Source organism: Myotis daubentonii, chromosome 9 (assembly GCF_963259705.1).
Source record: "Myotis daubentonii chromosome 9, mMyoDau2.1, whole genome shotgun sequence".
NCBI lineage: Eukaryota > Metazoa > Chordata > Mammalia > Chiroptera > Vespertilionidae > Myotis > Myotis daubentonii.
The window spans coordinates 59,023,179-59,045,954 of NC_081848.1; the positions used below are offsets into that span (position 1 = coordinate 59,023,179).

Genomic DNA, 22,776 nt, shown 5'->3' on the forward strand with positions numbered 1-22,776 from the left:
TGAAAAAAAAAATCTATATTTAGCAGAAGTTTAACATTACTGGGTGTGTGGCATTTTCATGGGAAGAGTTATTTCTAGAAATAGAAAGTTTCTATTTGGTGTCAAAGAGTTAGGAAATAAATTATGTTTTGACACAAACACAAAGATATCTACTCAGCGGACAGAATGGAGGGAAAATGGAACAGGACATTCACCTCCTGAGTCACCTTTTACCTTTTACCTCGCTGGAGAGAAACCTCTGGGGACAGGGGCTATTTGGCTGCATCAAGTAAACAAAAGTATTTGGCTCGGTCCAGGTCTTTGATTCATGGAAAAGGAGCTTACCTTCTTCAACCCTTCATAAAGTCATTCACATTTCAGTAGCAGGTGAATCACGATCAAGGCTCCTTACAGAAGCTCAAGCCTTTCACAGTCACATTTCAACGTGCCCCTGGAAGAATCTGAGGTTCTCTGAGGCAACCAAATTTTGACTTAGTAAAAGGCTCAATGTGCGCCTTAAGAAAACTTGCATAGAACACACAGCTAAGCTCATTAGAGATAATATGTCACAAAACTTCCAGGCAAGAGGATATTTCTAAAATCACTCAGTTGGGGGATGTTTTTCTTGCTTTAGTATGAACATTAAAAAATGTATTGTGATGAAATGGACTTTTTATTTGTAGATGGATAAAAGGCCTAGCATCATATTTTCAGCAATTTTTTCTTGAATTGTAATGTATATGTATGCATCTAGAGATGCTACTCAAACACCATCTCCCCACCTACCCACATGCAAAAACAAAACAAAACACACACACAAAAAAACAAAACTGAGACATATATATTAAGTAATAGTTATTTTATTATAAAAACATGTGCTGCCCTAGCCGGTTCAGCTCAGTGAATAGAGCACCGGTCTGAGGACTGAAGGGTCCTGGCTTCAATTCTGGTCAAGGGCACATGCCCTGGTTGCAGGCTCAATCCCCAGTAGGGGGAGTGCAGGAGGGAGCCAATCAATGATTCTCTCTCATCATTGATGTTTCTCTCTCTCTCTCCCTCTCCCTTCTGCTCTGAAATCAATAAAAATATTTTAAAAAGCAAAAACCAAAAACGTGCTGTGAGATTTGATCATGTGATTTCTTGGGGCATTTACAATATGATATCATTCATAAAATTTTATGAATATACTGATTTAAGGATGTTAACAATGGTTGTATAATGTAAGGCGCAGCTCCATTTAGGCATTTATTATTTTTTTCAATAGCTCTTCAGTGAGTATCTGCTATATGCCTGGCACCTAGTATTGGGGATATAATAGTGTATCTGAAAACACACTCTACCCCTTAAGCAGCTTCCATTGCAGATGGAGATACAGACCAAAAACATATTCTCTGATTCATTAAATATTTGCAGTACTTTGTAAGTACATCTACAAAGACGATAAATACAAGGAAGTATAACCAGTTTTATTAGAGTCTTCTTTTATTTCTTGTATTTCTAGCATTTCGAGTTAGTCCACAAATCTGTCTGCAATGGCTCGAGCCAATCAAGTCCAGAATGTATTTTATTCTTTGAGAGAGAAAAAAACATTCTACTTTAAAAGTGCTTGTGATTAACTTAACCAGAGAAATTTAGATCTATTAACTCCTTTTGTTTTTCAGGGTTTTTGGAGCTGCCATACTTCTCACCTCTACTCTGAATATGCTAATCCCATCAGCAGCCAGAGTGCATTATGGATGTGTCATCTTTGTTAGGATATTGCAGGGACTTGTTGAGGTATGAAACTGCAGGATGACAGCATGCTAAGGTTGCCATGTTATTAAGAACCAGCAATCTTTGTCTTGATCTACAAATAAATATGTCTTATTTGGTTGTGTCTACATCATGTAAAATATTGGAAAAGTTAGGCAATCAGCTATTTTGTCTTTAAATGATGATAAATTACAACTGTGACTGCTTACCTCCCCTTCTCTAGAATTGAGTGGTATTAAAGAAATTTTTAGTGACTATTTCATTTTTTAAAAAAAACAGGCATTTTTTAAATGTGCTGTAATAAAAATTTTTGAGTGTATTCTTTGCTGGCCACAATACTGAATTTTGGGAATTTTATACCAAGTCTCTCTATTGGTTTTGAAACATTATTTGAGTTTTCACTGATGCATTTTATTGAAATGGGCATGTAACTCTAGTGACTGACTTTTGCTCCATCAGCTTACTGCCTTTGAAAGAATTGCATTTAAAAACTTGAGGTTGGCCTACCTGTTGCCCTTCTCTTTCTATGGAGTATGGTGGGAATAGATAAGTCAGATAAGTATAAAGGCACTGAAAACAATCTCCTCTCTCCAAAAACAAGGAAAAATTAATAGGATCGAAATAACAGAAAAAGGAGAATTATAGTCATTCCAGGACCCTCGTTGGATACCAAATTTCATGGATGACAAGTCCTTTAAACTGGTGTAGTCTTTGGGTATAACATGTGCACAGCCTCCTTTGTACTTACATAACATCTCTAAATTAATTATAGTATCTAATACAATGTTAATACTATATAAATAGTTGTTATACTCTATTGTTTAGGGAATAATAACAAGAAAAACAAATGTATACATTTTTGGTACAGACACAACCATGGTAGGCCCAACTACATAGTACATGTCAGCAACAAATGTAACATTTTTTTCCCCTAAAAATTTCAAGCTGAGATTGGTTGCATCTGCAGATGTAGAATTTGTGGCTGCAGAGGGCTGACTATGCTTTAAGAGTCTTAAGTTCTAGATACTACTTTCAGGAAGTGTGAATTTCAAGGATCTAAGCTTTAGCTTCCTTTGTATGGATTCCTTATATTAAGAATCACTGAGTGTAATGCCTCACAGAAAGGTCTTCCAAATGTCCCAAACTGTTCAGAATTACATATGAACTGAATAGTGTAAGATCTCTCATTTTGCCTTGATCAGAAGAAAATTGAGGTAGAAATCAGACTTGAAGGGTGGGAAATTTGAACAGGTCGCTAAAAAGAGGCCAGGCCTTACCTGGTCTGGGCTAAAAGTTCTAAGATGGAATTTCAGGGAATCAGCAAAGTCTCATGAATAGCAATTTTCCCTTGTGCCCTTTCTAAGGAAACTGCATCAGAGAAGGGAATGTGCCTATTTTCCAATGACCCTGGATCCTAAATGGTGATATATATCTTCCTCCATCACAGGGTGTCACCTACCCAGCATGTCATGGAATATGGAGCAAATGGGCCCCTCCTCTAGAGAGAAGTAGATTGGCAACCACCTCCTTTTGTGGTAAATACTATGCGCCAATGTAGTTGTGGTGGGTGAAAGTTTAGGAACGACTTGAATAAGATTTTTAAATTAGTAAAGCTCACCTGAAAAACCAATTGGGGAGTGCCTGTGTGTGTATGAGGAAAGGTTTGGGGCCACCATTTCAATTTCTTTAATTCTTATTGGTCTCCTTACATCCTGTATTTCTTCTTGTGCTTTGTTGTTGTTGTTTTTTTAGTTCATCCACATCATCTAGGTTTTCAAATTTATTTATGAATTATTTTTATTATAGTCTTTTAAATTTAATTTGTATTGTAGTCTTATTATTTTTAAATCTTTGCTGTGTCTTGGGCAGGTTATATCTACTTGTGTAGTCCTGTATTTGTGGCTAAATATGTAGGCATATGTGAGTGTGAGTGTGCATGTACTCAAGTGCATAAGTGGAAATTTGTGTGAGTGAATCAAGGAACATGAAATAAAGTCAAGAATTTTTATTGATTTCATTTAATTTTTTCCCCCCATTCTCCCTCCTCCTTTAGGTTCCTATGCTGGAGCTGTGATTGCAATGCCTTTAGCTGGCATCCTTGTACAGTATACCGGCTGGTCTTCAGTATTCTATGTCTATGGTATGTTACATTTCTATACCCTAGAGTTCAAAGAACTCTGCATAAGCTAGAACAATGACATAGGTCACTAAATGTAACTTCTGTGTTTACTTACTTATTTTTTCCCCCATTAAGAGTTCTTTCCTTATATTCTGGGAAGATCAAGGAAAATGTTCTACCTCTATGATTTTTCCTACATTGTTATTTATTGTTTTTAAAAAAGCAACCTCATTGCTGATGGAAACTTTGTGATGTATGATGGATATTGCCCTTGATTATGAATAATAAAATTAAGTTAGCTCTTGAGTCAAAGCTGAATAAGAGGAAAGAACTAGGAAGTCCCCACTTCTCTTTCTTCCTACTGTTTCCTTGGTCATTTCCCTGATTGTGCCTCCTCAAGTCTGAATAGTGTTAGAGAGCTGGACGGCTATAGTAATGCTAACGTAACAATTCAATTTTGTGAAGAAATATTAGCAGTCCCTTGCAGCAGTAGCACATTTGAGTCCTCATTTCTTTTGCATTAAAGGAGATTAAGCCCCCACATGGAAATAAAAAATACAAGAAACCCTAAATTCAAACTCCCTTTCTGTTTACTTTCTAACTAGAAGCTGAAAACTTAACAATGAAAGGCCCCCTAAGGCAGTGGTTCTCAACCTTCCTAATGCCGCGACCCTTTAATACAGTTCCTCATGTTGTGGTGACCACCAATTTCATTGTTACAAATTGAACATAATTAAAGCATAGTGATTAATCACAAAAACAATATGTAATTATATATGTGTTTTCTGATGGTCTTAGGCGACCCCTGTGAAAGGGTCATTCGACCCCCAAAGGGATCGTGACCCACAGGTTGAGAACCGCTGCCCTAAGGTTTCTGAGAGACACTTTTATAATAATGAGGACAGGAAAAACATAAGAGAGCTGGGTTCCAACTGATATTGTCACTGATTAATACCATCTCTGAGCATGAGCATGAGAACCTGAAAGATTAATGAAGCCATGTGGTTGAGCAGAATAGTTACCTGGCTGTTTCCAAATTTGTTGAGATCCATTTCCATTTTGAAATGTTCTCATCAGAGCAAACACTTATGTTTGTAGAGTGTTATTAAATATACTTTATAGGAGCGGCTCTTAGTCTGGCTCAAAAGCCCTGGATGGCTTTGCATCTATGAATGCTCTAAATTATAAGCCATGCATGCATTTGTACATTGTTTTTCCTGGAGAGATCACTTTATCAGATTTTAATCTATATCGTTCATTGGATTTTTAAGAGTTCATAATTCAAAGAAGTTTCAAGCATTTATTTCTAGGGTATAGAGTACAAAGTTGGGAGGGCCATCCATTAAACCCTCTTATGTGTTTGATTGAAAACATGGTGTGGCTTTAAAGTACAGAGACTAATTTCCACAAAGCATGTATGAAAATCAGCCACTTTATTTCAAGTTATAACTTATTTTATGTTTATCCTTGAACGGTTCAAAGTTTAAATATTAGGTAATCTGAAAATATCCTATCATGGTACCTGCTCAGTTGCTGTGTGTAACAAAATTTGGGTCTTTGAGTCATACATTTAATATTGATATTTTAAAACTCAGTAAGATAAGACTTGTGTAGTGACTAAGGTTTAAAAAGATAATGCATGCAGGATGGGAGCAAAAGTAGATTTACAGTTGTTCTTATGGAAAATAATACACTCATTAATAAATAATAATACCAGGATAAACTATGTTTCAGGTACTTACAACTGTAAACCTTCTTTTGTAACATCCTGTAAAAAGCAATTAGCTGCATATTAGGCACTTCAGATGCATTCAGAGAGGAGTAATGATAATTATTTCTAAATCACAAGAGCTCCCATTTATTGAATTCTTATTTTCAGCCCTCCACTGTGCTAGTTGCTTTATGCATTATCTGCCTTAACTTTACTTTGCCACAATCTCATAAAAAATGAATTATTATCTCATTTTACAGTGGTGGTTTAGAGAGATTCAGTTCCTGATCAGATTATGTAGCTAATGAATGACACAGCCAGGATTTGAATCTGGGAGAGCCATATTCCATAACCAGTACACTATATCGGATTTTCACTGTCATGTTTAGTAATTGAAAGAAGCTTGCCACATCAGAACCTATGGTATTATTAAGGGACACTGAGAGACTGAGCAAACAAACAAAAAAAAGGTATATGGGGATCAGGGATTGTTGCCCAAGAGAGAAAGAACAGTCTGAGGCAAGAATGAAATGGCCAGCTGCTGGGAAGCAAGAATAAATCACTTGAAATTGTTCGTATTATTAATGTGTCCAGATTTATATCACAAAATAAGGGCATGTTTAATGGTGAAAGAGGTAAATAAAGAAGGGGATGAAAAGAACTTGCAAACAGTTTATTGTACTGAAATTTATAACTTTCATCTGCCCCCCAAAAATGATCAATAGGCAATAGCATGTTCTGAAAATAATATGGTATTCAGTCACATAAAGTGGGAAATGTTCCTATATTAATTACAGAAGCCCATTTTTAAATGTACAATAGCCACTCAAGACTGAAATAATTTTCTCTATTTTACTTAATAGTCTGTTTACTAGATCTGGAAATGCTATCAGAAGAGGTAAAGGGGCATTTCTTTTCTCTGGAAATGCAGACCACTCTTCTATATTCAAGACAGGCCAATAACAAAAGGATCAACCTCATAGAATTCCTTGAGGACAGGTATTTTGTCTTGTTCCTCATATTTCTCTCCCTTAAGAGAGTGCCTGGGAAAGTAACTTCTCAATAAATATTTGTTGGATGGGTGAATGTGTTCCAGACCACACCATTCTATAATTATTTGTTGTGAGTTTCTTGCGTATCAGCATTATTTAAAGAGACAGAGGTAAATCCAAGACTACCCTTCAGGAAGATTGAAGTCTGGTGGCAAACAACAAGAAGAGATGACTAAAGTTAGTTGTAGAAACAGAAACTTGAATTCACACTCTATAGAATATGATTGTCATGAGAATTTTTTGTAGTGTTATTTCAGCAAATGACTTTTAAATGGAAGTATTTATAATGGTTTTCTTTGACTTGCTCCTTTTGAACTCTTGCTTGCAGGAAGTTTTGGAATGGTCTGGTACATGTTTTGGCTTTTGGTGTCTTATGAGAGTCCTGCAAAGCATCCTACTATTACAGATGAAGAACGTAGGTACATAGAAGAAAGCATTGGAGAGAGTGCAAATCTTTTAGGTGCAATGGAAGTAAGAATTTTATTATGGTGTATATTTCTATTCCTATTCTCCATCTCATCTCCCTTCAACCAACCAATTCAACAAAACTAATATGGTATCAATCATGAGTGTTTTCTTTACTTCATTCATATTCCCTGATATACTTGGGAATTATTGCTATATTTTTTTTCTTTATCTTTGTTAAGTATTTCAAAATTTGCCCTGTGTTATAGCTATGATTATAAACCTAAGTGAGTTTTTAAAAACAGTTCAATATGGGCCATAATTTAAACAAATTCAACCAATAGTTAATTTTAGATTGTAGGAAATGCCAAATCACCTAATTCAGTCATGAAAAAGGCGATTTTTTTTGTTCGTCAAATAGTCTAAATGTTGGTTTCATACATATGTATTTATATTACATGTGGTTTAGTAAGTCCTAAAGCATTAGAATGCTGATAACAGAGAGTTGATGTGAAAATATTATTAACATAATCCTTTTATTGATATAATCCATTTTCAGAATCATTGTTATGGAGATCATTATATAGATAATGTTGTAAAGCCCTTTTCCTGATTATGATTGGGCTTCTTGGACAGGATCTGCCTATAGAGAGTGAAATGAAGTTATATGTCAATAATGCAACTATTTTAGTACATGTGACATTAATAAATCATAAATAGTAAGTAGCAGATAGCCATATGATACTACGATAAATCTAGTAAACGAAAAGTCATGTATTTAGACAGGTTTAGTAGTTCAGCATTTAATCAGTAACCTAACTTCCTTATGCTGAGTGGGAAGGTGACATTCACTGGCTGAGGAACCAATGCCCTTTATACATTATGTTTCTCCTCCCACATTTGAATTGTATATTATTCCAGCTCTGTTTCCCTACTTCATTTGTTAGGGAAGGCCTGTCTTTGACATATCATTCTAGTAAAAGGTCAGTTGCCCATTGTTACTGAAGACATGTATCTTGACTTTTAATGAATAAGAAAAATTCCATGTTGGATATTATTCAGAAGTTAAACTTCAGTACTTAAAAATAATCCTTACATAGTTGTTCCATGAGCTGAGGAGACTGATATTTAAAACTTTCCCCTTCCTGTTTCCTTCTGTAAATGGATTGATAATTTCTTTCTAGTGGTGGCTACTCAAAAAATAGGAGGAAATGTGGGGGTGGGGTGGGTGTTGGCAGTGTGCTCTGGTGCCCACCAGCCACAGTTGCTGTGAGCAGAAGCTAAAAGTAGGTTGGTCCAAGGTGAGTTCAGAATTTAGCTTCAATTTCTGCCCAAAACAACCTGATCAGCCTGTATCTTCATTAGTTAAATGTGCTTCTTTTATTTACCAGTTCTTGAAATACTGTGTGTCTAGATCAGGCATAAATTTTTCTGAAATAACCCCCAAAAGAACAGCCAGATGGATAAAAGGACATAATCTCAAAATTCCCATTTTCTATATCTTACTGCTTTTCTAAACATAATATTTTATGACTTATTGATATTTTATACTTTAGCTTCAAGGTAAATTATTCAAAATATATCAGTGGTGATAGAACTTACATTTTATTTTGTACTTTTTTATTGTGAACAAATTTAATATGCAAGAACAGCCATATACCCACTGCATAGATGCAAGTTGTTAACATCTTGTTTTACTTATTTCACTTTTTTTGCTGAATAATTTCAAAGTACATGAGATATCATAAACCTTTATTCATGAATATCTCACATGTATCTCTAGAAAATAAGAATATTCTCATTCAGAATCTAAGTTCTAGTATCATACCTAACACAATTAGAAATAATTTCCTAACATTATTTAATACCTAGATATTTAAATTTCTAATATCTGGTGCAAATTCGAATACATAGTCTATATTCATGTCTTTTATAGCTATTTGTTTTGAGTATGGCTCCAATTAAAGATCACACACATTGCAGCTGACTATAATGTTTCTTGAATCTCTCTTAAAAATAATTAAATACAACATATATACAGAAAAATGCACAAAATCATAAGCAAATAGCTTGCTAAATTTTAATAAACTAAATCTACTGTGTTGCAGTAGAATGTTATCAGAATACCATAAAGCCTCCAACAACCCCCAACCGCTGTTTAAGGTATGAAATTAGATGCTTTTCTCTTATGTTTGATGAAGTGTTTTGCAACCTGAAAAATAAAGTCCTCAGGGCCCTGATGTAAATAAAAGAAATACCAGTCGAGCAAGAAAAAGTTATTTACTTCTAATAATATTCTAAACTTGTTTCTTGTACAAATATCTATAATGCTAACATTCCTTATTTGGACATTTTTATTATCAGTGAATAAGTGTATTCATCTGGCACCATTTTTCCAGAACATACTGAATTGAAGGAGAAAAACAACAACCCTGCACTTTTGGAACCCGTCTATAATGCTGACACTTAACATTTTTATCCAAAGCCATAGAACTCATTATATATTATTAGGATGGGCTTTTGTGATGTTTTGATTCTTTTTTTATATTATATATTATATTTGTAATCACCACAGTATAGCATTCTACTATATTACTTTTAAAGTGACCTTTAAAATGATTCATTAGAATCACAATCAATAACAGCAATGATGGGATTCTCCATCCAGAAATAATTACTAAATCTGTGTAAAAAGCATGTTTGCCTCCTCTTTTTTTAATTTTAAATGTTTATTAAATATATTGGGGTGATGTAAGATTATAGAGATTTCAAGTGTACAATTCTATATTGCATTGCTTACCACCCAAAGTCAAATCTCCTTTCATCATCATACACTCCACTCCCTCTCCCCCTCCTCACCCTCCTTTCCTCATAGACCCAGACAATAGTAACCACCATCCTATTGTCTGTGTCCAAGAGTTTTTGTTTGTCTTGTTTGTGTCTTTCAGTTTTATATTCCACTGATGAGCGCCTCCTCCTTTACTCTTTTAGTCAGGTCAAGGATCCCAAGCTAGAAATAATCAAAATTATTTTAGTCTATTGATTCTTCACCAAATAGTATTTTGGTGTTCAAAGTAAAGTAATTGAAAAGTGTTTAGAAATATGAGAGACATTTTAAGGTGTAAAAATTAGTCTTGGGAAGGATACTTGTACATTTGGGCAAACACAGAATCTTTAAGTATATTGGATGCAATTTTTAATGGGTATTATAAGCAAAGCCAATCATATTTAGGTTGTTAATTTTGAATGTCTTGTATGTCATAAATAACTACAGTCATGTGCAGTTAATGACTGAATACATTTTGAGAAAAAGTGGTTTTAGGTGATTTAGTTATTGTGCGAACATCATAGAGTGGAGTGCACTTACACAAACCCAGATGGCACAGCCTACTACTGTAATTGTATGTGCTGTATTTTTCTTTTTAATCCTTACCCAAAGAGATTTTTATTGATGAGAGAAAGAGAGAGAGAAAGAGAGAGAGAGAGAGAGAGAGAGAGAGAGAGAGAGAGAGAGAATGTGAAAGAGAAAAATCACATGTGCCCTGATAGATCAAACATGTAATCTGGATATGTGTGCTCACTGGGAATTGAACCTGTAACCTTTTGGTGTACAGGATGATGCTCCAACCAACTGAGCCACACAGCTAGGGATGTGCTATACTTCTATATGACTATCAGTGCAGTAGGCTTGTTTATACCAGCATCTCTCTCTGTAAACATGAGAGCTATGTGTTGGGCTACGGTGTCATTAGGCGATAGGAATTTTTTTTAGCTCTATTGTAATCTTATAAGACCACATAGTATATGTGGTAAACCATTGCCAAAATGTTGTTATACAATGCATGACTGTAGTTATGATGTGCGCATGGTATGCTGGGTTAAAGCCAAATATTTTAACCAAATATCCATCATGTAATTTTTATAGAGCCTTGCACTCCAGTGTCACAGAACTTATACTGATATCCATTGAGTAGCAAGAGTGTTTATAGATAAGTAGTGTGGTATCATTGTCTTTAGATAGGGTCTAGATTATTGCACTCAATTTTTCTTATTTTTATAAGTACATTGAATTTTCAATATTCTAGACAAAATATTTTGGATACCAACAAGGTCACTGGTTTGGATACCAACAAGGTTACAGTGAGTTTTAGCTGAGGCATGATCTTATCACTGCAAAAAAGAAAGAAATCTTAAAAACTGAGATCTGTGCTTCTGGAATTAGTTTTATATAAATATGGAATCTTGTATATCCCCAACACTGAAACAATTTAATCAAAATATGAGGCTAATACATTTTTTCTCTTCTAATGATTATTCATATAACTAAGGTTAACTGGACTGTGGCAATTAATGACTCACTACTTCTTGTCTACCATCCTACTCATGCCCCAACATACATATCATAAAAATGCAAAGCCCGTTAGAATATATTTGAAATGGTCAGAATGGCTCTCTTTTTGGGATTTCAGAAATTCAAGACTCCATGGAGGAAATTTTTTACATCTATGCCAGTCTATGCAATAATTGTCGCCAATTTCTGTAGAAGCTGGACTTTCTATTTATTGCTTATTAGTCAGCCAGCATATTTTGAGGAAGTCTTTGGATTTGAAATCAGCAAGGTATGTGAAAATTATCTCTATGTAACTAGTGCATACTTTTTGTACTTATGTGAATATTAAGTTTCTTTACCAAGATTTTATCTTCTAAATTTCATGAGTTATTCTATATTCAGTCAATAAGTAACTTCTGGGAAACAAAGGCTAAGCACGATGTTTATGTACTGCCTTCAAATATCTGCTAGAATCTGCTCTCTTTTTTTGCAGGGAACACAGACAAAAGAGACCTACTCTCTGCCCACGTGGAGCTTACATCTCAGTTGGGGTGGGCAGCAGTGTTGCCCTCTCTCTGCAATTAAACATAACTTTTTCTTTTTAATTCTCACCAGAGGACATGCTTAGAGAGAGGCGTGGAGGGAGGGAATGGGAAGGGAAAGAGAGAGAGAGAGAGAGAGAGAGAGAGAGAGAGAGAGAGAGAGAGAGAGAGAGAAACATGAGAGCAAAACATCCATCTGCTGCCTCCTGCACGGAGCCCACGGTGGGGGGCGGGGGCGGAGGCGGGGGGGGGGGGGGCGTTTGCGGGGTTGAGCCTGAAACCCAGGCATGTGCCCTGACTGGGAATTGAACCACAACTTTAAAGTGTACAGGATGGCTCCCTACCAACTGAGCCACACTGGCCAGCCAGGGCAAACATAACTTCTTTTAAATATCATATCAGAGACTATGTAACAGTGAATGTAAAAGTACTTCATTAAGGTGGAATGGCTATTACCAATCTAACTCTTCTTCAGTGCTCTCAGAAATTTGTCTGGCTAAAAGATTTGAGGATAACAAAAAATATTTGAAAACATGCTTACATGGTGTTTCTCCAATTTATTCATTTGTTGAACATGATATGTGAAATTTTTTTTTAGATTCAGAAATAAAAATATGTTTTCTGTCCTCAAGAATTTATAGATTGGTGGTGTAGACAAAAAAAAAAAAAAAGAGGAAGCTACCAATTACAGAACAGTATGCTAAATGCTATTGTATTTAGGCATATATTCATAGCTATGATAATATAATCATTTTGAGGTTTTCTATAAGGATGAAATGAAGATAATACTACTACCTTATATAAGGGTTTGAAATCTCCAAGGTCCTTTCATATTCATGGACAACCTCGTATGGTTGAATAGGGTGTAACTATCACCATTGCTCTTGAACTGATGGAGAACCAGAAGCTAGGGGTGGCATTTAAATTGCCGGAAGCAAAGCTGGTGATAAATGACAGAATCAACTTTAAGCCCAGATCCTTTGACTTGTTTCAATTCCCTCTACTGTGCCGTTCAAACTCAGGAAAACCACATATTAACTTAAGCATTTAGCAAGTATTCGTTGAATGCCATCTCTGCGCCCAGCCCTTGGCTGAGTCCTGAATACACTTGTCTGTGCTGGCAATGGACTTGCCATTTCTCTTCATGTCATTACCTAAGTCCAGCTAGGCTCACTATTCATATTATGCCTCTACTTGAAAGATTATCTGAGGCCTGGAACTGAAGGCAACCTGAGTTAGGAGTAGCTATTCTAAGAGCCCTTTTGTCATCCCTGTTTCTAAGGAAACTGTTTCCTCCATTATTGAGAATAATAATGCTGCTTTAGACAAGGCTCTTCTCCCTGTAGCTGATCAAACGCAGCAGAGTAGCCTTTGGGAGCTCTGAGAGGTGTTGCACTTCTCAACAAAGGCTGCTGGAGGTGTGAGTCCATTTTCATAATCTGGGCCAACTCTGACACTGAGAGGCTATTAATAAAGTCAGGTCTCCCGGGGGAGAGTGAGGGAACCAACTGGTGTTAATGAAACTGCATGGTCATTCTGGCCTTCGGGCTCCAATTAATTGAAAATGCGTGATTGAAAGCAATGGTATTTTACAACAACTAAATATAATAACCAGATGGTTTGATTTGATTCACTTATTATATTTTAAAATTATGGATAACTTCTACACACACAGATTGGCTTGATGATTTTGATTATAAGGTAACAACAACAAAAAAAAGACTCTAGACTTCCCTGAAAAACATGTAAAGGAGGTGATGGAGAAAATAGATCATGGGCTTTGGATCTAGGCTGACATGGTTCAGGAACTAAACTCTACGATAAACTATAATAATGACAATATAAAACACTTCTATCCAAAGTGAAAGAGAGAATTAAGTAGCTTGGACATTTAACCTATTTTGGAATCATTCACCATCTTAATTAATCGTCCAAACAACCCAAGTCTTTGGTCATGGCGCCACATTATACACCTTGGAAAATAAAACACAATCTTTGTCTCAAACCTTCAGTAATCTAATTTGAAAGACATAGTTACATCAAATAATAAACTTATCCAGCACTTCTCAGGAACTGTGCTTCAAAGTACTAGTATGCATAGTAAAAAAAACCTCCTTACATGTTTATATTTAAAATTTACTAAGTCCACATATGTGGTAATACAGTACATAATTAATTAAAATGCATTTTACTTATACTTCCTGCCTCCATAACTTCTAGAGAATAGTGCCTTGCACATAATTATTGGTAAGAAACTCTGTTGAATTGATGTAGGCGGGTTAGATTTTTAGATTGCATAGAAACTACAGGTTGTCCCAAAAAAATGCATACACACTTTAATAGCTGATAGCTCAATTTTGAAAATGAAATGTATTTTAAAAAACACTGCCTTTGTAATTATTCAAAGTGTGTGTATATATTTTTGGCACACCCTATATAATTTATTGTATGGCAATGTGAATAAATATTGATATTTGACATTAAAAAATGCCTAAAATTTAATAATTGATCTATATCTTCTGGGCTCTTAATTTATAGAATCTAAATATAAAACTCATAAGACATATATTTTTTAAATACTATAAACATTGTTATACTTATTATTAATTTAAAAATGAATTTAAACTACAGCCTCTTCATGGTTTTGTCGGGTGTACTATATTTTTCCTTCTGACTCTATCTCTATCCTTGTCTCTCTTCTCCTCCCCACTTTTCGCTAATGATACATTTTTACAAACATATTTAAGAATATAAAATGGGCACATAAATGTGAATCACTCTGTGATAAGATTCAAGGTAGCTTATTCATAAACTCAAAATGTACTGACTCATAGCAGAGAAGAAAAGTATTCTCCGGAACACAAAGAGGTATCCAAATAAAATTACTTGGCTTTTCTCATTTATTATGTGAAAGTTACTACTTATTCTAGGAATGAGTAAGTGGTCATTTGGAGACAGAATTCTTCCTGCCTTTGCCCATGAGGAGTTTTATGATGATGTTCAAGAAAATCAAGACCATTACATTGCCCACATTACTTATGATCATGTATATTTCTCCCCCCTTGTCATCAGGTTGGCATGCTGTCTGCTGTGCCACACTTAGTAATGACAATTATTGTACCTATTGGAGGGCAGATTGCAGACTTTCTAAGAAGCAGGCAAATTCTTTCAACTACTACAGTAAGAAAGATCATGAATTGTGGTGGTAAGTACCTACAGCCATGATGTTAAAAACATACTTTTAGTTCATGAAGTTCTAATCTGCATAAGTAACTTTTTCTATACATATCACATATGCCATTACATTTGTGTCATTGTTCATTTATAAACATTTTCCTATCTTATTTTAGATTTTCATAACTCCTACTTTTAAATAACTGCATAACTAACTTGACCTTGCCACCACTGAAACTTAAGGTTGCTTTTGAGGTTTTTATTCAGCACATGGAAGGTTTCAGGAATCTTTGCATATAAGTTATTAGTGTTATTATTATTTTTAAGTAGGCTGCCAGAAGTGGTTTGCTAGAGCATTTTTAGCTCATTGGAAAAATTTACACAAATTTCTGAAGTGTTTTCACGTATTTGTTTCTGAAGGTTTTGGCATGGAAGCAACCCTGCTCCTGGTCGTTGGCTATTCTCACACTAGAGGGGTAGCTATCTCATTCCTGGTACTTGCAGTGGGATTCAGCGGATTTGCTATATCTGGTAACATACATTTTTAAAATTTGTACTTGTGACATCTCATTTTGGCTGGTGATAATAAGACGATTTATCCATCTATCTCCATATATTCTACTTTCCTATTTAAATATTTTGAGTTAAGAACATTTACTGAACATATTTCCACTAAAATTTATATTAAAAATAATGAAACATTTAGAAATCATTACTTAGACTTGTTACTACTCACTTTCTCCCTTCTTACTTTTTTATTTAGTTCATTTATTTTTGGGTTATGAGAACATATCTCCTTCCTTCTGTGGAGTGAGCATCACATATTAAGCATAATATAAGAAAGTACACCTCATTTTATTCTCATTATATCCCTGAGCTAAATTAGCAAAAAGTAGTTATTAAGCACCTGCTGTGTACCTAGTATCTTTTAAGGAGGGTGGTGAGTATGGTAGAGAATATTTTTGTAGGCACTCCTAAGGGGCTTGGGGTTCTTTGAATTAAAGATTCTACATGTATTTCAGGTTTCAATGTTAACCACCTGGATATTGCTCCAAGATATGCCAGCATCTTAATGGGCATTTCAAATGGTGTTGGCACATTGTCAGGAATGGTTTGCCCTATCATTGTGGGTGCAATGACAAAGAATAAGGTAAGATGGAACAAAAGAGATGATTAGTTGTAGAAGATTCTCTCTCATGGTTTGGGAAAGGGTTAATACATTCTCTTTGGCATTTCTTTTCTGGTCCACTCCCCACACTTCTGAGTAGGGGAGAGGATTGAGGCTCAGAAGAAAATATCCAAGAACTCTGAGTGAGCCCTCTTTCCCAACCAATAAGCAACATGCTCCTTAACACCTTGTCATATTTCTGATACTTCTGATATAGTTAACAAATCAAACCTTCTGCTCCCAGCTTATTAAAATAGGCAAGAGAAATCTTCTGAGCTTTATTTACAAGACTCAATTCGGACCCTTCTGTAGTTATCAGGGGAAGAATATAATTATCAGCTAGTTGTCCTTATGTGTAGAGCTTCAAAATTGTGGTTTACTAGAGGAAAATAAATAAAAGGAGTGAGAAAAGGATATTAAGTAAATCAATGATAAATATTTTTAAAATTAGCTGACCACAAATATATTTGGCATTATTTCAAAACATGAGATTTAAATTACTTTTAAAATAATGAAAGTTACAGTGTTACAGGAAGTTTCTGTAATAGGATTTGCTTCATATGAGCAAGAAGAGGGGTTTCCCCTACAGCTAGCATTTTATGAAAAGCTCACTGGTGGAACATTTAGAGAAGATGTCTCACACATGGGAGTTTGTTCTCACACGGCCACTTTTGTCCCTGCAGTCACGCGAGGAGTGGCAATATGTCTTCCTGATTGCTGCCCTCGTCCACTACGGTGGAGTTATATTTTATGGAATATTTGCCTCAGGAGAGAAGCAACCGTGGGCAGACCCTGAGGAAACCAGTGAAGAAAAATGTGGGTTTATCCATGAAGATGAACTCGATGAAGAAACAGGGGACATTACTCAAAATTATATCAATTATGGTACCACCAAGTCTTACGGTGCCACAACACAGGCCAACGGAGGTTGGCCCAATGGCTGGGAAAAGAAAGAGGAATTTGTACAAGAAGAAGGACAAGACACATACACCTATAAGGACCGAGATGAGTATTCATAACAAAACTAATCGCTGGATTTATTTTTAGTGTCTGTGATTAACTTAATTGTGATTGCACAAAAATTTTTAAAATATGTGGTGTGAACATGTAAACATATCAACCAAGCAAGGCTTGCTGTAAAAATGAAATGAAAACAAACTCATGAAGTTACCATCAAGTGCAATCTGTAGAAGTTGTGAAATTCCATCTTTTCCATTCAGGTCATCTATTCTTGCATTTGTGCTTTCAAGGTTGACTGATCAAAAACTGTAGAAACAAATAGTTACCCATTGGATTTATATGAGCTAAAACTCATCGCCATTTAATAAAGCACAGCTAAAACAGTTGGCGCATTTCATCCTACAAAAGTTAGGAAGCCAAAGCTACTTGATCATGTCAAATGCACTTATATATTTGTTACACTGTATTGCAAGATCTCATGCAGAAGTCGTGTTAAAACAAAACAAAACACAACAATATAATGCTGTCATGTTGGCTGCAGCAGATGTTGACAACGTTTATTGGGTGTAAATCATGAACTTGGAATATCTCTCAATTAGAGAACATTGTGGGCTAGCAATGAGCAAGGCATACTACATAATTGTTGTTATTACATAATGTGGGCTATTTTGTTGGTCATCAAAAGGAATGTCTTGCAGTGGTTTATATGAAATGCTGGGCACAAACACATACCTGTGAAAGAGAACTTGTAAAGTGTGGGGTATGCTTCATGTTCTTCCATTTATTTACCTGACAGTATAAAACACTCCACATTTTAATAAATTGGACTTTTCATGTAGCATATCACATAACTTTTTTGCAAAAAAATTAGAAAAAGACTTCAATGTATTTTTATTACAACTTTGTACAGGTTGTAACTTGAATTAGGGAAAAAAAAAGATGCACACACCATAAAGAATCTAATGAGAAATTTACTATGGAAATAGAGCCCTGAAAATGCAATATTAACAACAAAAGAAATAGAAAATGGTTTAGATATTCTTCTTCCTTAATAATTAAATGCTATATAAAACTTGTGCCACAGAGCTATATATAATATAAAAAGATAAATTTAATAGAGAGATTGTAAGTAGATAATTTTATTATTTAAAGTCCCATTTAAAATATATTTGTCTTATATAGGACAACAAATTATATTAAAATTATATCTCTATATATCTGTATATCTTATACATATCCATACACAGAAACATAATAAACAATCTTCATACATAAAAATAGCATACACCTAATGTTGGGTTAGGGGACTGCAATTTCTACTTTCATAGAGTCATAGAATTTTAGATGGGGGCAGAGGCATTTTGCTTGTCACTTCTTAATATAACTCAACAGTAATCGGAACATTTGTGTACCAAGCAATAAGTGCAATGCATAAAATTTCCTGTCTGTATCTTATCTTTATTTTGCTTGTGGTAGCTTTTTTGGGTGGTTGGAATGATTCTTTTTTCTTTTAAAAAAATAACATCAGACCTCTTTTTCGTGTTCTAAAATAATAATAATGCATTTCCCAATTCAACTTAAAATATTATTGGTGTATTCAATGTCTATTCTGGATATTTGATCTGTTCATTGTATTGTGCTAGTGACTGGAGGCTCTGCTACTGCAAATATAAAACATAAAGTCTGTTTTAAAAATGCAAACCATATCTTTTGCTTTGTGTCTCAAAGTGGTGTTATGTAATCACAGCTTTTGTTGTATTGAATGAAAAGATATGGGCTTTCATTTTGTTGCTGCAAAAAAAAGTGTTAATAAAATGCTCTATTTATCCTTTTATAAAAAAGCAATACTTTAATTTGGGTTGATTTTATTGAGATTGTAGCTTTAATGTGAATTTAGCTTGTGTATGATCCAATGAAGCCAAATCTTGGCTCAAGAAGAACATCATTTTAGCCACTTGAGATTTAATGGAGAAACATGGCATTCTTTAAATTGTGTGGGAGATGGTTCTGTAGAGAGAATTTTTGTTGTTGTTGTTTTGTTGTTGTTCATCCTTGCCCGAGGATATTTTTTCCATTGATTTTTAGGGAGAGTGGAAGAGAGAGGGAAAGACAGAGAGAACCATCTATGTGAGAGAAACATATCAACTAGTTGCTTCCTGCACATGCCCCGACCAGAACCTGTCCCGGAGAGGAGCCTGCAACCAAGGTACGTGCCCTTGACCAGAATTGAACCCAGGACCTTTCGGTCCGCAGGCTAATGCTAGATCCACTGAGCCAAACAGGCTAGGGCTCACTTTTTTCCCCACTGTGCTATTGAGTGACAGCTGCCACTTGCACAATCCCCAGACAAGGATGCAATAAAGAGTTTTCTTTCAGTACCAGTATTTTCACTTTTCAATCACTTTATTAATCTTCTGATTATAAAGGTAGTATGGGGTAAGAGGGGACCTTTGTTAGGTAGAGTATTAAAAATAAAAAAAATTTAAGATAATCAATAATCTTGCTATCCGGGCATAATCAGTGTTAAAACCATATATACAGACTGTTTTCTATAAAAAATACATATACAGAAAACTCACATATATTTTTTAATCTGCAAATTTGAACTCATACTTGCTCTATTATCGCAATCTACTTTTTCCATTTGACATCTCAGCATGTGAATATTTCTATTTGAGTAACAGAGTTCTGTAGTCTAATATTACATACCATGAGCGATATTTAAGGTATTTATTTATCCAATACCTTACTTATGAATATTTCTTCTTTTCTCTTTTTCATTCTGCATGGGGGGATGCAAAGTATGTTCAACATTTATAACCATGATGGATATTTAAGTTACTATCTATAGTTTACTATTCCTGTGTTTGTCTATAGAGAGTACTACCGGTTATTGGCTTTCCTGGGATTCATTTACGAATTCACTTCTTCACTCAATAGGACAGGTGTTTATTAAGCCCTTATACTGTGAAAGAAGTCCCTGGGCATATAGTGGTGAGAAAACAGATCCAGACTCTACCATCGTGGACCTTAAAGCTAGTCTCCTCCCTAAGGTGTTTGCAGCACGTCCAGCGGCCCAGTCAGGCCACAGAGATGTGACCAAGAGACTCTTCTTGGCCATGCAGCCCTTGCTAACCTTCCTGAGGAAGGATTTTCCTGAGGCCCCTAAACTCCCAAAGCGGGGCTGCTATTGAGGTGCTCCCTTGTCATTTTAAAAATAGTTTCAGGTGACAATGCTTTTCTCAGCCTCAGACATCCCCATGCTGCAGGGAGGTTAGGTCTTGAGGGGAGATCAGCATCATTTTTCTCCAGTGCCTGAATCTGCAGGAGGGGAGATGGATGGGCTGAACTTATTAAGCATATTTTCCATCCAGTGCTTCAAATTGCTTTTGTTTCTGTTTCTCCCCTGGATTTCTAATAATCTATCTATTTTCACTCCTACCCCCGCCCCCTTTATGTACAGGCTACCTCCATCAGCTTTAATAACAAATAGTGGCTGTTGATATTTCATTCTTCTATAGTGATACAATGATCAGGGTGAGGGTTTTTATTATTATTTTTCTCTCTATTCTCATGCAAGACCTCAAAATTGAATTGTCATTCAGCTACTATCAAAAATACTTTATTGATGTAGGCTGATCTACACTATTCAGTTCCTTAAAATGCACAAGCTTCTCTATGCTCTCCCCTCTTCATACACCCTCATTATAGCCAGGCACCTAAAAGCTGCATAATCTGGATATATTACCCTGTCCCTCATCCAAATTCAGCAGCTCTTGTTGAATGAACACCTCCTCGGCTTTCACCAAGAACAGGCAAAATGAAGAGACTCTGTACTTCTGTTAAATCACGTCTGAGGACCTGTTTTATTGCTCTGCTCAATATGCAGAAGATGAAGATGCTTACAGTCCTAGGAGCTGGAAGAATGCTGTTCTGAAGCATTACAGCACTGTCAGTAATTAGGTATGAAAGGGCACGGGGCCACCACATCTCCTTTGTCTCCACAAGAAGCTTTAGAGACGCACTTTTTGGCTCAATTGCAGTTTTTCTCTCCCTTCCTCAGTTTTATTTAGTTTCTGTTTTTTCATTGTTTGTTTAGTTGTTATTTATTTGACTTTATTTTAAAAGAGGCAGTGAATGAGGGATCCAATAATAATAATGATAGTAATTATTCATATGTGGTACATGAAACACCAGAAACTGTTCTCAGCGTTACTTTTTTCAAATATATTTTTATTGATTTCAGAGAGGAAGGAAAAGGGAGAGGGAGATAGAAACATCAATGATGAGAGAGAATCATTGATTGGCTGCCTCCTGCATGCCCCCTACTGGGGGTTGAGCTGCAACCCCAGCATGTGCCCTTGACTGGAATCAAACCCGAGACCCTTCAGTCCTCAGGCTGATGCTCTATCCACTGAGCCAAAACGGCTCTATCCACTGAGCCATCGGCTAGGGGCCAATCTCAGGATTATTTATATTTATATTTATAATCATTTAATCTTAAAAATATTTAAAAAACACATCTTTGTGTTAGGTACTATTATTAACTCCTTGTATAAATGAAGGCACTGAAGCACTGGGAAGTTAAGTGTCTATCCAACGTCACACAGCTAATGGAGTAAATTTCGAATGTGAAAACAAGCCCTCTGTCTCCAGACCTTGTATTTTTCATCACTGTTGCTAAGTAGCTGTGTGATTTTGGTAAGTTAATTTCTCCAAGACTCAGTTTTTTCATCTATAATATGGCACTCTAATATCAAGCTGTTTTTGCAATGAAATAAAATAATATATCAAGTACTTGGCTCAGCACCCTGTACATTAGTAAGAGTTCAACAAATCTGACTTCCCCTCCCCCTTTCACATAATGATAAGTAAATATAAGGTATTAACTCAATTATAATTTCAATGTCAGATTCATCACAATGGGCCATTTTGGAAACTATCTTGAGATATTTATATTCTTATAAAAAATTACTCAGGTTGGTTACCTAGCTTATTTTTCCAATTGTATTTTATAGGTTTTATGTGGCACAGAATAATAGGTACTATAGGGTGCTCTATATACAATAAATATATAATTCTAAAAATTTGAGCATAAAGACATGAATTGGAAGGATACACACAAAAGTATTCATAGTGGTTGCATCTCGAGAGGAAAGAAGAATGAACTTGGGAAAAGCATCAAAGAAGTTTCAAAATTATTATTTTTTAATTTTGAATATGAAGCAAATATGAGAAAATAATATTGGCTTATTCTTAGAATTCATATATGGCTTTTTGTTATATCTTTATGGTACTTTTCTCTATTGTAAAATGGAAAAGCAAGCAAAAATCAGAGAAAATATTTTCCTCAGTGAACACAAGTCTTATTTCTCTCCAGTATTTTGTGTGTTTCTGTTTTTTTTTAAATATTTGGGCTACCGCTGAAGATAATATCATGATCTTCAAGCATATTTGACAGTTTTCAGAAGCTATATAATTTAATGCAACCGCTTTGGGAGAATGTTTTTATTTCACAAAGTCAAGGTAAGGGTAGAATTTTTCACATTTATGAGCAGGGTTATGAATCCAAATGAAGTTCTTC

General features: G+C 35.3%; 1 protein-coding gene across 1 annotated transcript in view; it reads left to right on the plus strand.

The window, feature by feature from the left end:
• The window catches only part of SLC17A6 (solute carrier family 17 member 6), a 31,458-nt gene extending 12,421 nt beyond the window's left edge, over nt 1–19,037 (plus strand). Inside the window, exons 4-12 of the mRNA XM_059711136.1 lie at nt 1,641–1,755; nt 3,179–3,266; nt 3,785–3,871; nt 6,942–7,084; nt 11,488–11,637; nt 14,963–15,095; nt 15,485–15,595; nt 16,087–16,214; nt 16,916–19,037. Coding sequence (XP_059567119.1) covers nt 1,641–1,755; nt 3,179–3,266; nt 3,785–3,871; nt 6,942–7,084; nt 11,488–11,637; nt 14,963–15,095; nt 15,485–15,595; nt 16,087–16,214; nt 16,916–17,251 — 1,291 coding nt within the window. The 3' untranslated portion in view covers nt 17,252–19,037. The remainder of the gene's footprint in view (nt 1–1,640; nt 1,756–3,178; nt 3,267–3,784; nt 3,872–6,941; nt 7,085–11,487; nt 11,638–14,962; nt 15,096–15,484; nt 15,596–16,086; nt 16,215–16,915) is intronic.
• Nucleotides 19,038–22,776: the final 3,739 nt, after the last annotated feature.